We start from the raw sequence: 17,500 nt of genomic DNA, 5'->3' as shown, positions 1-17,500 counted from the left end.
TACCTCATATTCTGAAAACACTCCAGTTAAGAGTGGAATACCACAAGGAACTGTACTAGGACCTATATTGTTCTTAATATTTATCAATGACATAGTTTATTGCACTGATGGAGATTGCAGCGTTAAGCTGTTTGCAGATGATATTAAGTTGTATCAATTGAGAAATGATTACAACAACATTGATTTTAAAAGCACTTTAAAAAAATCTTGGCATGGTCCAATGATTAGCATCTAAAAATAGCAACCAACAAATATTTTTATTTATGCTACGGAAGATATAATATACCTACTCCTCCTTATTCATTAAGCTCTGTTATCAATATTGAAACTGTTTATTCAATTCAGGATATTGGAATCACCATGTCCTTTAATATGAAGTTCTCTAATACTGCTCTCGTATTTCAAGCATAGCATACTCTCGCGTTTACTTACTTTTAAAATCCTTCATCTCTAACAATTCTCAACTTTTGTTAAAAGCTTACAAAGTTTATGTGCGGCCTATTAGAATCTTGCACCCCAGTTTAATGCTCTCATCTATTAAAAGATATAATTTGCATAGAAAAAGTTTAAAAATACTTGACCAGAATTGTCTACAAAAGGTGTCATATTGCATACACTGATTACTTATCAAGACATTGTTTTCCTACTAGAATCTCTTGAGTATCGAGTTGAATTTGATCTTTATATGACTTATAAAGTTGTACATAATCTTGTTGATTTACTATTTTTAGATTTTTTTACTTTTTCCAATTCGAAATATTTTACTAGAATTCATTCACAAAAGTTTACTCCACATAATAAATACATTAATGATACTAGAAGATTTTTTTACAGCGAAAGAATAATTAAAGTATGGAACTCACTTCCTGACCACATAGTTAATTTGCCCTCACTGTCAGGATTTAAATCGAATTTAAAAAAGTATGATTTAAATTTTCATGCAATCTACTAACTTGTTTTCACATTTACTCATATTGAATTTTCTTTTTTTTTCTTTTTTTTTTTTGATGTTACATAAGAGTAATTTAGTAATTACCTGTCTCACCATTTTGTGTTTTGTACATTTTTCAAATACAAGTAAATAAATAAATAAATTTAATTTTCTTTTTTTTTGTTAAATTTTACTTCATTACAATCTTTATTTAATCTTTTTCCAATGCAACATTGAGTTAAATCTAACAATGCACTGCTTGCCATTAATTTTTAATTATTATCTAAAAAGATATATTTAAATTCCATTTTGAAATATAAACTAAAAAAGAACAAAAAAAATAAAAAGAACACTCAATAACTTGCCTGTCTTTTATGTCATAGCTTTTATATGTACATGTTTAGTAGTGTGTTTGTGCAAAAGCACTTCATGCATCAGACATAAAACCAAACACACTGTGTAAGATGAAATTTCAGTTTTAACTGATAAATTTAATCAAGAGAGATGTTCTTCTAAAATAAGCGTGATATGGGCTAAAATGTTTAAATTAAATAGTAAATGGACAGGGAAGGGGAGGACTAAGGGTATTTAAAAGCTGAGTTTAATTTAGGTCTAATTTAAGGATTACTTCTAGCACTGATTATAAAACACTAAAGCCTATTAAATCAGTAGAAAATAAAAGTACTATTAAAATCAGTGTCTTAGGTTACAGATGGTTTTTAATGGCACAAAGTTTTATTAATTTAAGTGTAGAGTTGTATGCAATAAAAAAAAGGTTTTTTGTAATTTTAATTTTAAGATTAAAATTACAAAAAACATGCTTTTGCTACAAAAGTTTTTTATTTTTGGATAAATTAGAAATTTCAAATACGAACCACAAAAGGTTGTATGCTAAAAATTTCAGAATTGTTTTTCTTATTAGTATAAACCAACAAAATTTTAATAAAATCTGAGGTGGACAATGTTAGACTGTGTTCTCGTTTGCCATTATTTTTTGGATTTTGACTCACTGTGCAGTTTGACTCACTATGCTCAAAGTAAACTAATGATAATTTTGTTCATTAGATATCACATAGATTCCTTGTGTATATAGTCTTGGTGAAAAAATGGTAAAAAATAAAAAATATTATTCTTTGTTTTTTGTAGGCTTTGTTAAGATATGATTCATATAGTGAAAAAATTGGGGTTAATTTTTTCTTTTCATTCTTCAATAAATTTTCCCTCCTTTTTTTAAAAACATTTTTTTTCAAGTATCTATTTGTGTCTTTGCTTTATTAATATAAATGTGTTTTTTAAGTTGTTTTTTATTTTTTTATATGCAGATACTTTGGAAGAAATTGGAATAGAAAGTCAAATAATTTTAGACTCACAGATTTCTTTAAGTGCGAATTCTAATGGTGGTGTATCACAAGCACGCATGTATAGCGGGTCTGGTGATTTTTATTCCAATCGTGACAAAGAATTATTTATACAAATTGATATGAAACATTTGATGAGTATAAGTGGTGTGGCAATAAAAGGTTCTGATAGACCAATGAGTAGAAATAATGTTGTTTTAAGTTATTTGGTTTTTCTTGGTACACAAGATAATTTAGATAAAGAGTTAGTAGGTGTAAGTTGTTTATTTTTTAAATAAATTGAATTTTTTATGTTGCAATTTTATGACTCAATTAAAATAATAATGATATTGGATGAGTTTTGTCTTTAATTCACTAAATAGAATGTGGGTTTTAACTCTTATTCACCCAATCATCTCTTTTTTTAGTAAATTAACTACTGTTTTCAACATTTGGAAAATAAATATGTTTTATTAAAAAATAAAGAAACAATATTTATGAAATGATTTTATTTATTTGGATTAAGTGGCTTTTATAAATAATAATCTATACTTTCCTATCTCAGGCCTTGTTAAGAAGCTTTACACTTTTGCATTTTATGCACAATATGGTAATTTTACCTGCAGGTTAAGCCAATTATGTTTTGTTAAAACCTTTTCCAATTGGAATACTTAAACAGTCTTTTGAAACACTTTATGCAGAAAGCTTTAAGCAGTAATTAATTGTTGTGAAAAGCATTTTCACTGTAATTGTGAAATAATTTTTTCTTTTGATTAAAAAACAGAAAGTAAAATAATTTTTTTTCTATTTCTTGCTTTTAAAAAATTTTTATTTTAAATATATTTTATTATATTCAAATTAAATTTCTTGTTAAATATTAATAAATTTAAATTTGTTTTATTAAATTTAATTTAGATTTAAAAAAAAATTTATATCACTTCTTACAATTTTTTTTTTTTACTTTTAAAATTTCCTAAATATATTTAAAAATATATATATTTTTTATCAAACTTAATTGAAGTTACTTTTTGATGTTTATTTTCCTTTCAATTATTTGGTTTATTTATTTCAAGTGAATAGATTTTTTTCATCTCTCTACAAAAGTGCTAATATACAAAAGTGCTTAATGGACTTGTAACTGTATATAAATCCATTGACAAAGAAACAATTATCAATCATGTAGGCAAAAATATATAAAGAATTTTTTTAGTAATAGTAAACTATAAAAAAAAATGCAAAAATATGCATCAAAGGACTAGACCGAGCTGTCAAGCCCAAGTGAAATAAGGAAAAAATTAGGAAAAAGGAAAGGATAAAAAATAAAATAAAAAAGATATTTTAAACAGATGTTCAGAGCAAAAACAAAAATACTAAAGTAAAGTATATATTAAAAATAATAATAATAATTATTTAGACATCTCGCATTAATAGAAATTATAAACTCAGACTCATAATGGAAAATCATAACCTACGCGCAAGATCTAAAAAATACAAAGTTAAAATACAAAGCTCAACTTCATATGCTCAGAGCGGGAATTGAACCTGGAACTCATGTGTTATCACGCCGACACTCGAACCGATCAAGCTATAGATGTTCATGTTGATACAGAATAATAAACCTTAAAAATATAGTAAAATCAACAACAAATTTAAATGACAATGAAATAAAATAGTGTATAAACAAAATTTTTTGTTTCGGGGATAGATGTTTTTAGGCTGGTTTCTAGTAATATGACTAAAATATTTATATTAGACTACATACATACATTGCTGTTTCGCAGGGGAAGTGTTTATTTCTGAAACATATGTGGTCTAGCTCTTAGAACCAGAAGATAATAAATATTCTATATATGGATGCTAAATCCATCATAGGTAATTTGTAGTATGGCTGTGTTGGCTGGATGTGGTTTGGGAATAGAAATTTTCACGCTGGTTTTTAATAAAATGGCTAAAACGTACAGATACAGTTACATACATAAGTGCTGTTTCCACGGGAGAATATTCTGGAACATATCTGAGCTAGTTTTTAGAACCAGAAAATAGTATAAATCCTATGTATAGATGCTAAATCCATAAATAGGACTTATATTATCTTCATAGGTAGTTTGTAGTATGGCTGGGTTGGCTGGTTCGGGAATAGAATTTTTTACGCTGGTTTCTAGTAATACTTAACTCTATTGTACTGGAACATTCAATAATTATTTATATATATATATATATATATATATATATATATATATATATATATATATATATATATATATATAATATATATTTATATATAATATATATAAGTTGTTCTAACAGTACTTTTGAATAATTTTATGTAAGAAAACAATGATCCATTGTGCATCTGATTATTAATTGTCTTGATTGTATTAAAATAATTAAATTTTAAATATTCACATGGCAATTTTCTATAGAGGCACTAAAGTATTTATGTGTTTTGAGGAGCCATTTTTTTGTAGACACACTAAAGTTTTTATGAGTTTTGTCACAAATTTCTTATATTCTGTAGTATTTTTTGTTTTGTGAGTAGAAATAAAGTTGAACTTAACCAAATGCCGAAACGAAAGGTCCTTACCGATATTGAAAAAGGTCAAATATTGGCTTATCATCAAGAAAAAGTTCCGAATCAAGAAATTGCTAGAAGATTGAAGAGATCAGATCACGTTATCCGTAATTTCTTGAAAAATCAAACAGATTATGCAACAATCAAGAGGAAACCAAAGAAATCTAAGGTTCTAGGCCGTGAAAAACGCAGAATTGTTTGACTTGCATCAAATTCATCAAAAAGTTTGAAAACAATTAAGTCAGATTTGGGTGTAAATGTTTGCAAGGAGACAATTAGGAAAGTTCTTAAAGACAGCCCACACATTGTACGATCAAAAATGAAGAAAGCACCAAATTTGAAGAAGTAAGAAATTTTTGATTAAATTCTCATGAATATGTAAGATGTCTAAATAGCTGAATATTTTTGTTTTCAATACCAGATGATTTTTTAGGAAGAGAAAAAGTTTAATCTTGATGGGCCTGATGGTTTTAGTGGCTACTGGCGTGATATGAGGAGAGAACCCAAATATTTTTCGTCAAGGAATTTCAGTGGTGGATCTTTGATGGTTTGGCTTGGGTTTTGTGCAACAGGAAAGTTAAATTTAGCATTTACATCTTGCAAAATGAAAAGTTCTGAATACATTGATGTGCTAAAATTATGTTTGATTCTATTTAAAAATAAATATCGATGCAAAAAGTTTGTTTTTCAACAAGACAATGCCAGCATTAACACTAGTAACAAGACTAAAGCTTGGTTTGAAGCTAAAAAAATCAAGCAAATGTGGTGGTCTGCTCACAGTCTAGATTTGAATCCTGTTAAACATCTGGGGAATCATTGTAAGACGTATCTATGCTGACCAGAAGCAATATAACTCTGTGGCGGAGCTAAAAGTAGCAATATTGGAATGCTGGGGGAATATGGAGCCAAAAGTGCTGGAAAACTTGGTGGGAAGTATGCCAAAACAAATTTATCAAGTATTGAGAGCAAAGGAGGTTCAATCAAGTACTAAAAATGTGATAAAAACATTTTTTTTGTCAGTTTTGTTAAAAAATGTGAACTGCGTCTATAGAAAATAGTCAGCTATCTTTTGAATTTATTTCATTTATGATTGACCTCTTTTCAAATTTGATATTAATTTTTGATACTTTATTTATAGTTTATTGAAATACACTATAAAAAACAAAGTTAAGTATGTTTTTAAGACATAATCCACATGCACCTATAGAAAATGGTCGCAGTGTATATAATGTTATATATATATATATATATATATATATATATATATATATATATATATATATATATATATATATATATATATATATATATATATATATATATATATATATATATATATATGTATATATATGTATATATATATATATATATATATATATATATATATATATATATATATATATATATATATATATATATATATATATATATATATATATATATATAATATATATATAATATATATATATAATATACAGCTATGCTCAAATGTATGGAGCACCCCTATATTTTATTTAAAATTCAAAAGTAATGAACAAATAGTAAATGTGAATGTGTTTATTTGATACAAATTATTTCAATTCAACAATATTATTTAATATAATTAATATTTTGTAGCACCTCCCTTTGCCTTGATCACCGCACGTAGTCTTTTGGGCATGCTGTCCACAAGATCCTTACATACATTCGCTGGTATTTTTTCCCATTCATCCAGAATTTTCGCTTTAAATTCTTCTTTGGATTTACATCTGTAAATTGACAACTTCCTCTTCAAAATAGACCACAAATTTTCTATGGGTGACAAATCTGGAGACTGGGGGGGCCACGTAATGAGGGGAACTTCATTTGTTGAAAACCAGTCCAAACTTTTTTTTGCCTTGTGGCAAGGAGCGTTATCTTGTTGAAAATAATATTGAGGGACATCTTCGTCAAATAATTTCAATATTGATGGCTCCAAAACTTCATTTAGCATGGTAATGTAGCGCTCTGCATTCATCCTACCCTCACATAAAAATATTTCACCTACGCCACTGGAGGCCATGCAACCCCAGATCATTGTGCCACCACCGCCAAATTTGACTGTAGGGATGATACATTCCGGCTCAAATGCTTCGCCTGGTCGTCGTCTTACAAAGGTGCCTCCAGGTTGCCCGAAAATCTAGGTCAAAAAAAGTAAAGGAATACAAATTTGATATTATAAATTTCAACATGTAAAATTTCAGGTACTTAAAGGAATAATTTCGAAATGATATTTTTTTTTTATTTTTTGGTTACACCGTAAGTCATAATGATGCCTTACCTCTATATTTGATTCGTCTGACCAAATAATTTTGGCCCAATCTTCTGATGACCAATTTTGGTGCTGTTTAGCCCATTCTAAACGAAGTTTCTTATGGTGCTCAGTCAGCAATGGTTTTCGGCGAGCCCTTCTTCCATGTAAATTACCTTCTTTTAAGTATCTTCTAACACTTGGAGCAAAAATTTGAATTTTTCTGTGCTCCCACAGATCGCTAACCAAGTCTTTAGAAGATTTGGTCCGATTTCGAAGTGAAATCCTGTTGAGGAAACGATGGTTTCTAGGAGAAAGTATACGTTTTCTTCCCGTTTTTGGTCTATTTTCGTATGAACCAGTTTCACTAAATCTATTTATAGCATTTTGCACTGCTTTCCTTGAGCATTTCATAATTTTTGAAATTTCCACTTGGGAATGTCCTTGTTTATGGAGTATCACAATTTGGCTTCTTTCACTCACAGAAAGTTCGCGTGTTTTACTCATAATGAAAATAAATAAAGAACGATAAAAAAAATCACTACTTTTAAACAATAGATAATGAGCGGCTGACATTAGTTACGTTTAAGATAAGAATGAAATGAATATCTTAATTCGACAGAATTTATACTAAGTGAGTATGTAGACAAGTTAAGACAAGTCTAATCATGCCCAGACAAGCAAATTCAACATGCATTAAATGATTTACTAATGCTTAAACGTAAAAAACAAATAAAATACCATTTAAAAAAAAATTCATCATGTATATCTCATTTTTTAAACACAAATATATTTAAACAAATAGGTGCTCCATACATTTGAGCATAGCTGTATATATAATATATATATATAATATATATATAAAATATATAATGCGGTATATATATAATGGCACACTTATATATAATGCAGTATATATATAATGGCGAGTCAGAAAAAGATGAAACCCTCAGACATAAAATAGAACTGCCGTTTTAAAAATAAGATACAAGCAAAAACAAACAAAACCTCTTAAGCTGAAGACGCTGGTCACAACAATCCAGCTAAAATTTCTTTTAAAAAATAAATTTAGTATTGAGAGAGATTCGTATTTATTGATGTTCAAAAAATAGTAATTTCATACTCTCATACATGATGTCTACATTCAAAAAATTATATTATGCAGTATATAATTATATTCTCATTACTCATTATCATTATTTTATTTTATACCTTTACTTTTAACTTATATCTAGACTTGTTAATGACCATATTTTCTTATGTATCTTATTTTCTACTATCTGTTACTTTTTTTGTCCTAGAACAACAATGTATCTATATTCAACACATCAAAAGTACAAAGAATTAGCCTACCAATTTCGATGAAAAGTTTATTCTTACCATCAAGTCATGTAAAAGCAATAAAGAATTAAAAATTATGAATTAAGAATGTAATAACGTTTATTAAAGTTGTAAAAGAAAAACTTTTTAAAAAAAAAAAAAAATTTTAATGAGAAACTAATAACTAATTTTTCACAATATGTTTTGTTAAATGTGGAACAACAAATCCTAAACAAAGGTATTTCATTTTTATCTTACTCGAAATTATATTCACGGTAATTTATTTAGTAAAGCAGTAGAAAAATCTAAATGATCCATTATTCTAAGAATTTTTTTTGGAAAAGATGACAAAAATCAATTAACTCACCCATTCCGCAAAAAAATGCAATGGCTACCTCCAAATACAAATACCAAAACATAAATAAATTTTTTTTATTTATGTTTTGGTTATTTGTATTTGGACAAGACATTAATCAATTATAAAAAAACCCAAACTCATAGTTACCAACAATCTTTCATTAGTAGAGTCTAAAGCATAGGAGAATCTACATAATTATGAGGAAATCATATTCAAAAGAGCAGATAAAAGTGGTGGGGTTTGTATTCTAGATAAGTATGAAAATAAAATTAATCAACTACTAGATGATACTAATACTTATAAACTCCTGCCCCATAATCAAATGGAAAGAATACTAAATAAAGTAAATACTCTAATAGACTACATGGTTGTACACTAAATAATCAACAAAACAACAGCAAATTTTTTACGACTTGATACACCCTGTCGCTGCCCTTTTTTTTTATGGTTTACCGAAAACACACAAAGAGGGTATACCATTAAATATCTCTCCCCTCATTTATCAAAGATGCTACTCATTTTCTTCATATGCTTCAATCCCACCAATATATCTTTTCTAAGAATTTTTTTGTAACATGTCACATCACTCTATACAAATATCCCACATCAAGAAGGAATTGAAGCAACCATGTTTTATATGAAAAAAATTCCAATTCATCAGAGATCACCATTATGCCCACCTTTAGCCTATATTAGTATAATTTTAGAAACCATTCTTTTATCAAGCATTTTCCAATTTGCTGATATGTTCTACCAACAAATTGATAGTACATCAATAGGTACAAGAATGGCACCGCCATATGCTAACTTGTCTATGGGTAAATTAGATGACAAAATTCGAACACAGTTCCCAAATTTGATTTCTTTTTATAAACATTACATTTTTTACTTGTTTTATGGAAGAATTACATGAGGTATATAACTTCATAAATGGGATCTACCCAACTATTAAATTTATTTTTAATGAATCTGATTCTTTAATTAATTTTTTGGACATGTCACTATATAAGGACAGATATGGACGTATTCAAAGTACTTTATACAGAAAGCTAACAAATACAATGAGCCTTCTACATCACGAATCCAATCACCCATACCATCTAAAAAAAAGCATTATATACAGCCAAGTGTTACGCTTTAATAGAATTATATCAAAACAGGAAAATCTTTCTAAAAAACTGCTAACTTTAGCACAAATCTTTGTGTTGAGAGGTTACGCAGTGAAATATATTAATTTGCAATTTACTAAAGCTTTGCAATATAGTCAAAATCAACTGATTAATAAACCCCCTACAAATATAGATATAGATATATTACCCATAGTGACTCCTTATTGTGATATTGGGAGAGATATCAATAACATTGTTGTGAAGCATTGGCATATTATTAAAGATGATCCCTATTTAGCAGAAATATTTTCATTGATACCCACACCTACCTATTTCAATACAGCATTGATTAAAGATATTTTAATACATTCGGCTCATGTATACATGTAAATGTTATAAACAGTGTATGTATACATTACATGTGTAATGTATACATACACAGTTTAGACCATTTTTTATAAATTTTAGTTATTTGATGTTTAAATATATTACTAGTCTGTTTATTTTTAATATGTTATTATCTTTGCATTAGTCATACACTCATATCTATTTTACTGCTTTTATATATTATATGATATTTATTTACGTTTAGACCATTTTTAGGCTCAATCGGTTACCTTTATTATGTTGTCACTGTATATGAACTTTACCCTTGTTTTTCTTTTTACCTATTACTACTAGTGTTTAATTTATTTTTAGTCATGTTAAAAAAAATCTTTATTAATTTAACTTTAAAACAATTAATGCTACCTTAAAGCTTGCTTCTTGCACACAAGGTCTATAATTTATAGCTAGTGTGATGCGAGTATCTGGCTCAATGTGTAGCATTTTTGTGTTCGCAATTAATAATAGTAACTTGACTGAAGCCAGCTTCACAGTCCCACAAAAACAGAATTGCTATATGAATTTATAGCATTTGTGCATTTGCTCAAGATTAGGAAGTTCTGTTGTTGCTCAATTTAAAATTCAGGAGATAATTCTTTCTCTTTGAAAAAGTTTTTCATTATAATATTTTGCTACAAATTCATTAGATCTTTTTTAATATTAAAATCATTATTAGTCATTGATTCTTCATCAAATGTCAGAACTATCCAACTATTGATTATCTGGTATAAACTCAATCAAATCCTTTGATTGAGTTTGTCAAACCATTCTGAAATATATATCACAAAAGTAAGTGTATCTCAAAAATAGGCCAGTTGTACAATAAGTTACAAACTTCAGGTATTCAATTAAGTCAATTTTGTTTTTAAAAACTCTTTCAACTCCTCTAGTAGTTATAAAATATAGGGAAATGAGTTTTTGACAATCAACTTTTTGAAACTTTATATAAAACATAAGCTTTACAATGACATCAAGGAGAAACAAGAGTTTCCCTAATTGTTCAGTGTTTTTTTGTCTTTGTTTTGTTGGCATTTTAACAAAATCACTTTTTGGATAAAGATTTTGAAGATGAGCTTTCAATGTGTTTGGTTGCAGACTGTCATTTTCGAGTGTTTTGTTACAGATGAGATGTAGTGGTTTTGCTTTGCCATTAATTACTACACTAATAAAACCAAAGTTAAAATAAAATTTACTATACTTTCACTTTTTAGATATCATGTTTTAAAACCTAAATTTATGACATTATGTTGTTGTATTTTGCAAATATATTTAGAAATTAAAAAAAAATTTACCCATTTATTTTTTGATTAAATAAAATGATTAAATAGATAGGCAATCAAACTATTAAAAATTTTTGAACTTAAAATCTAAAATAAATTCATAAATGGATTAAAACAAAACAAAATTAGAAAATCAAAACCGAAGATTTTATGAGTTTATGCTCTTGTTTGATCAGAAAAAAATTTTCATTATTTCATTATAAAAAACTTCATATATGTTCTATTAAATAAATGAATATTCAAAAATTGACATGGTATAACATGGCTTTATCACTTTTAATGAAAATATTTACAATGTTTTTCATCAAAAGTGATAAAGAATCTCTACATATGTTGCTCGATCACTGTAAATTCTAGGACCAGTTTGATAGTACTTCAAAAATTGTGGAGCAATTTCTGAAGAATTATAAAATAGATCTTTGAATTTGCTGTGGAAGACAGCATTATCTTTTGATAGTGGAAAACAGCATGAACTTTTGGTGTGACAGCAATCTGCAAATTTAGATAATTGGTCTTAACCTCTTCAATATTTTTCTCAAAGTCTGGAGAAAGTGAGCATCCAAAACAAGAGTTAAAAACTTAAAAAATAAAAAAAATGTAGAACATTGCTGATGGATGTTTTAGAAAATGTTTCAGATGCCTTTTAAACCATGGTAATCTGTTTGAGGTTGTCATTTTTTTTAGCAACTTCATGCAATTATTGCCATTAATCAATGCCCAGTTTCAGTTCGCAATTTTACATTCGTGGTAATGAAAATATCATTCAGAATCCATTCTGCTGATGCAACTTTTTTTCTAAAAATTTGGCTCAAGAAGCCAAACTGGGATAATATAGTTTGAAACAGATCCAGGTTTTTTCATTCTATTAAATTTAATTTAGTTTAAAAACTAAATACTCTGCTGAGCATTAACCATATTTTTTGTTGTCAAAAGTTTTTGAAAGAGTAACTATGCTGCAGATGTTCCTTAAGATAGAAAACTAAATCAGTTACTTCATGTTTTAATTTTATTACTCAGAATGTATAGAATAATAAATTAGCTAACCTTATTGGAAAAGGTTTGCCATGAGGTTGATCAAGACAAATTGCTCTGCTAAGATAAGGAAATAATAAAGCAAGCATGGTCTTTGAAAAATGTAGGCATTTATATATTTTTCTAAAAGTAACATAAAATAACAATGTTTTGAATATCTATAAAAAATTTTTTTTTTTTTATCAACATTAGAGGAAAGAAAATCGTTTTGATATTTGTTACTTATATTTATGTATAAAAATTAAATATATTACAATTAATTGTATGCTGTTAAACTGTTTGTAGTTTCTCTTATCTTGATTATTGTTAGTTTAGCGCTAGGGCTTTTTTTCATTTACGTGCAAAAGTCTTTGTGCTAAACTTGTCTCCAAAGAAATAGTTTTGCAAAGGAAACTGCTTGTGTAGCAATCATTAATGATTGTTCAAAGTGAATATTACAAATAATTGTCCTAAGGGAACAGTTATGTAGTAATTGTTACAGGATGGTAAATGTTACGTTACACTATTTTTGCTAACAAATATTTGTAAACTATTTTAAAGCAAAGCCATTATTTGTATGCACTTACAAATAAGGTGTGCATAATAGAAATCTTATTTGTACGCAAAAAATGTTTATATAATTTAATTTTTGGCATCATCACAATATCTATGTAACGCTATGGGTGTTTAAACCTACTTCTTTTGAGGCGCTAGGTTTGTGGGTTCAAATCTTTATTGGGAAGATTTTTAGTTTTTAATTTTAATGTTTGATTTCTAATTTTTTTTCAACTATTGTAGTTGTTTATTTATAATAATAAATCTAACATTTATTATTTATTTTTTATCTTTCAAAGTTTCATAGATTAAGTGTATCAATGCATACATAAATGAACTGATTTAGATGGAGTTGCAGTGGAGTATACTGGCTTAAGTAAATATAGGCACTGTACATACATTGTATATACACAGTACATACAATGTATGTACTAAGTGTACGTACATTGACAGTCATAGGTGCAGTAGCATAAACATCCATCGACTGACTTGAAGAGAGGATTAACGCAGTGAAGTATACATACATCTACTGAGGTTGTATTCATGCATCAGTGTACATACATCTACTGAGGATGTATTCATTCAGACATTCTTTAAAGTAAAAGAAAAGTATTTTATTGTTTGTTTAAGTTGGGTTTATACAATAATTTAATTTGTATAAAAAAAATTTTAAGTTAAATTTAATAAGAATTTTAAGAGAAATCGTCAAAATAATTAACAATAACTTATGTTAAAATACACGCATACAACTAAGAAAAATTTAGTTGTACATCTGTACAAATAATGCCTACCATTTTAAAAAGTAAAAAAAATTTAAAGCCAAGTATTTTCCTAAGATGTTAATCCAAATATATCTAATGCCTAATTAAAGTATTTCAAAATTTATTGTTTTCAAAATTATTGTTACAAATTACTACAGCTGTCATTGCTTAAGTTGTTTCTCTCTTAAACTCTCTACTTTTTGTTTCAGACATCATTCCTGTCACAGTCTAACAAAAGTGTTCTTCAAATATCACTATTTAACAAATGTTTAAGTTAACTAAAGTTAAGTGTTTAATAGAATCTTGTGTTATGAAGATAACAAAGTTTGATATATTCAGTAACCAAATTAATACATGTTAACCGCAATAATGCCATAACAAAAAATATATATGTATATATTTAAATGTTAAATTATCAATTTGATGAAGAGACTTTTCCAGAAGTCTCTATGCTGATTTAGCAGTTAACACATTGAAATACGATCTTTAAATGTATTCAAACTTGGAGCGTTTACAGTGTGCTGTGTGAGAGAGTTCCAATGGACTGCGCAGGTTGTACACCTTACGCCCAATTAGTTGATGCTGTGGGACCAAAAAATGAACATCAATGTTGTTGAAAATCTTGAATTGTTGGATTATATCACCATGTAAATGACGTTCTTTGAGGGTGGTAAGTTTAAGCATCTGCAGACGCTTTGTTTTATCAAAATGGCTGATAGATGATGTTGTCTTAGTGACGCATTCTTGAACATCCTCAAGTAACTTAATGTCTGTTTCTAGATATGGGGACCAGGCTTGAATGGCAAATTCTATAAATTGTGACCTGATATACGTTATATAGAGTGTGCGCCACAAAGTTAAGTTTCTACTGCGTAAAGCATTTTTGAGCCTTCCTAACATGTGGATGCTGCTTTTTCAACTTGCACTCTGACTTTCAGGTCGTTTGAGATAAGAATTCCAAGGTCACTTTCAATAACTGTAGTTGCAATTGTATAGTGCATGCCATCGGCGGTTTCCATGGAGTAGTCATGCTGACTTTATGATCCCAATAATTTTGCTATCATCAGCGTATAGTAATATCTTGTTAATGATACTATCAGGAAGATTGTTTATAAACAAAATGAAAAGTAGTGGCCCTAAGACAGAACCTTGAGGAACTTCACTTGTGACGTTCTTCCACTCAGAAACGTGTGGAAGAACGTCACAAGGGCAGCACGTTGCTTACGATCTTTTACCCACATTTCGATCCAAAGTAGCAGTTTATTGTGAATGCTGCATGCTTTCAGTTTATGTAGGAGACGTTTGTGCAGGATTTTATTGAATGCCTTAGCAAAATTGGTGTAGACAATATTGGCACTGTAACCTTGGTGTATAGCCTTGGTAAGTATATCACGAGCTTCGAGGAGGTTAGTCAGGCATCCCTTTTTACGAAGAAAACCATGTTGATGCTTGGAGATTAGATTGTTTTCTACGCAATGGGCATAATATGTTTGTGAATTATACTTTCCATTACTTTGCACGGTATTGAGGTGAGGGAGGCTGATCGATAATTGTGAGCCTTTTTTTGTTTGCTCCCTTTTTCTCCCTTTCTTAAAGATGGGAGTAATGTTAGATTTTTTCTAAAGGTCAGGTACAGAGCCAGAAAATAAAGATCGTCTAAAGATAGAGTTTAGTGGGATTGCAAATGCTGCTGCGCAGTTAAGTAAAACACGTGAATGGATTTCGTCTATACCAATTGATTTAGTTTCTTCAAGATTACTTAGATGATTTTGAACGTCTGCAATTGTGAACCAATTTTCATTAATTTTACATGTTACTTGAGTACGATCATGAAATGTTGGCATACTGCCATCAGGTTCAGTTTCAAAGACAGACTGAAAAAAGATATTGAGGGTGGAGCAAACTATGTTAATATCTGTTGTTATAGTGCCATTGTCCTCTTCGATTGAACGAAGAGAACCTTTGACTTCTTGTTTACTTCTGACATAAGCATGCGCATTTTTTGGGAAAGATTTTGAATCTTTGACGAGCTTCTCTTCGTGGTCTGTTACTGTCTTATTTATGGTCTTCTTTACTAACTTGCAAGCAAGTTTATGTTTTACTCAAAGTGCCTCATTTGTTTCGCAAACAGCTGCAATATATTTACCCCAGATTTTCTTTTTTTTCGGATAGTTTCAAGTTCTTCTAGCGTAATCCACATTGGTTGATTTTTATAGAACGGCGAGGTTGTTGTTTGTTAAATTTAATGACTGCTTCATTGTAGTTTTTAACTAGAATCTGGTAATTTTTATACACAGAGCTTTCATTGAATGTTTTTATCCAATCTATAGATGCTATGCAGGTTGACAAGGAATTGTAATCAGCTTTGCTCCAGATAAATTGTTTTTTCATCAGAGTAGTTGTTGTATTGTGCCCCTTCAAAGCAAAGAGTCCGTGTATCATGCAATGTACTTGACTTCCTGTTGTGATGCCTAGATGATCTGCTCTAGTGATATCTATGGAGCAGTCTGGTTTGTCTAAGATTATTAGGTCGAGCGTGCTACTAAAAGGGACATCACTATACTGGCAATATGTTGGAAATGTAACCAGCTGTGTAAGATGGCACTCATTGAGGCATTCTTGAAATTTTAGATTGGTTGATTGCTTGTGGGCTACATAGGCAATGGTTGCTACAGCACTTCCATCTTCAATGGATTTGTAAAATACAACTGATGAGAACGATATCTTTCCCAATTTTGATCACACGCCATATTTGTTCAATTTTGGGCGAGTTTAGTTAGGCAACATAAATTTTTTCAGCTACAATACTATCCTTGTAGATGGCAACACCGCCTCCTCTGCTAATTTTGTTCATACGATGTAGTTGATAACCAGTGATTGATGTATCAAAATTGCACGTAAACCAGGTTTCTGTAAACCATATAACATGTGGTAACAGTGATGGATCTCGGATGTTAGCTAACCTGGCAACAAGTTCATCATGTTTATCTTTATTTAGTGAGCATGGATTGTTGGCCCAGTAATAAAGCGTATCAGAAAAATCGGTAGTTGGTGGATCTCTAAGCAAAGCTTTATTGTGACTGTATTGTGGTTGCAAAGTTTGTTTAGGTTTTGCCCGTTTAGGTTTTAATGTTTTGGTTTTTGATAAATTTCAGTCTGGCAAACTCAACTTGTCAGTGCCATTTGCAGAAACATTTGAATAATGCAAAAATGTTGATGTAGGTGTCAAGTTAATTGGACAGTCCAAAGACTCTGCTAGTGTTGCTGACATGTTAGTTTGCATTAGTGATGATACGCTTGACATATTATTTGCTAATATCATTTTTTCATCTCAATTTAGTTCCTTATAAAATATTTTTTGTGATAGTTTTAGTTGGTATTGAAGATGGTATGATGGTATGATAAATGCGTTGTGAAATTGTTTTTTATTGTGTTAATTGTTGTTTAATTGTGTTTTTAATTGTAGGATTTATTCGCGTGTACAGAAACCGGGTGGGAATGAATTGCTATTGTAAAATTTTAATTTTCTTAACCTCAGTACCTCTGATACCAAAGTAGTAAGTACCAGTAAATTTGTTGTTCTCTCACGGTATTTCTTTGTTTAGAATGTTTC

General features: G+C 29.0%; 1 protein-coding gene across 3 annotated transcripts in view; it reads left to right on the top strand.

Annotated features, from left to right (window-relative positions):
* LOC136088964 (receptor-type tyrosine-protein phosphatase S-like) overlaps window positions 1–17,500 on the top strand; it is a 193,246-nt gene that overhangs the window by 91,014 nt on the left and 84,732 nt on the right. For all 3 annotated transcript variants that reach the window (XM_065814252.1, XM_065814254.1, XM_065814253.1), the window contains one exon: window positions 2,254–2,543. In XM_065814252.1, coding sequence (XP_065670324.1) covers window positions 2,254–2,543 — 290 coding nt within the window. The remainder of the gene's footprint in view (window positions 1–2,253; window positions 2,544–17,500) is intronic.

Source organism: Hydra vulgaris, chromosome 12, assembly GCF_038396675.1.
Source record: "Hydra vulgaris chromosome 12, alternate assembly HydraT2T_AEP".
Classification (NCBI taxonomy): Eukaryota; Metazoa; Cnidaria; class Hydrozoa; order Anthoathecata; family Hydridae; genus Hydra; species Hydra vulgaris.
This window is presented reverse-complemented; position numbering and strand designations above follow the sequence as displayed.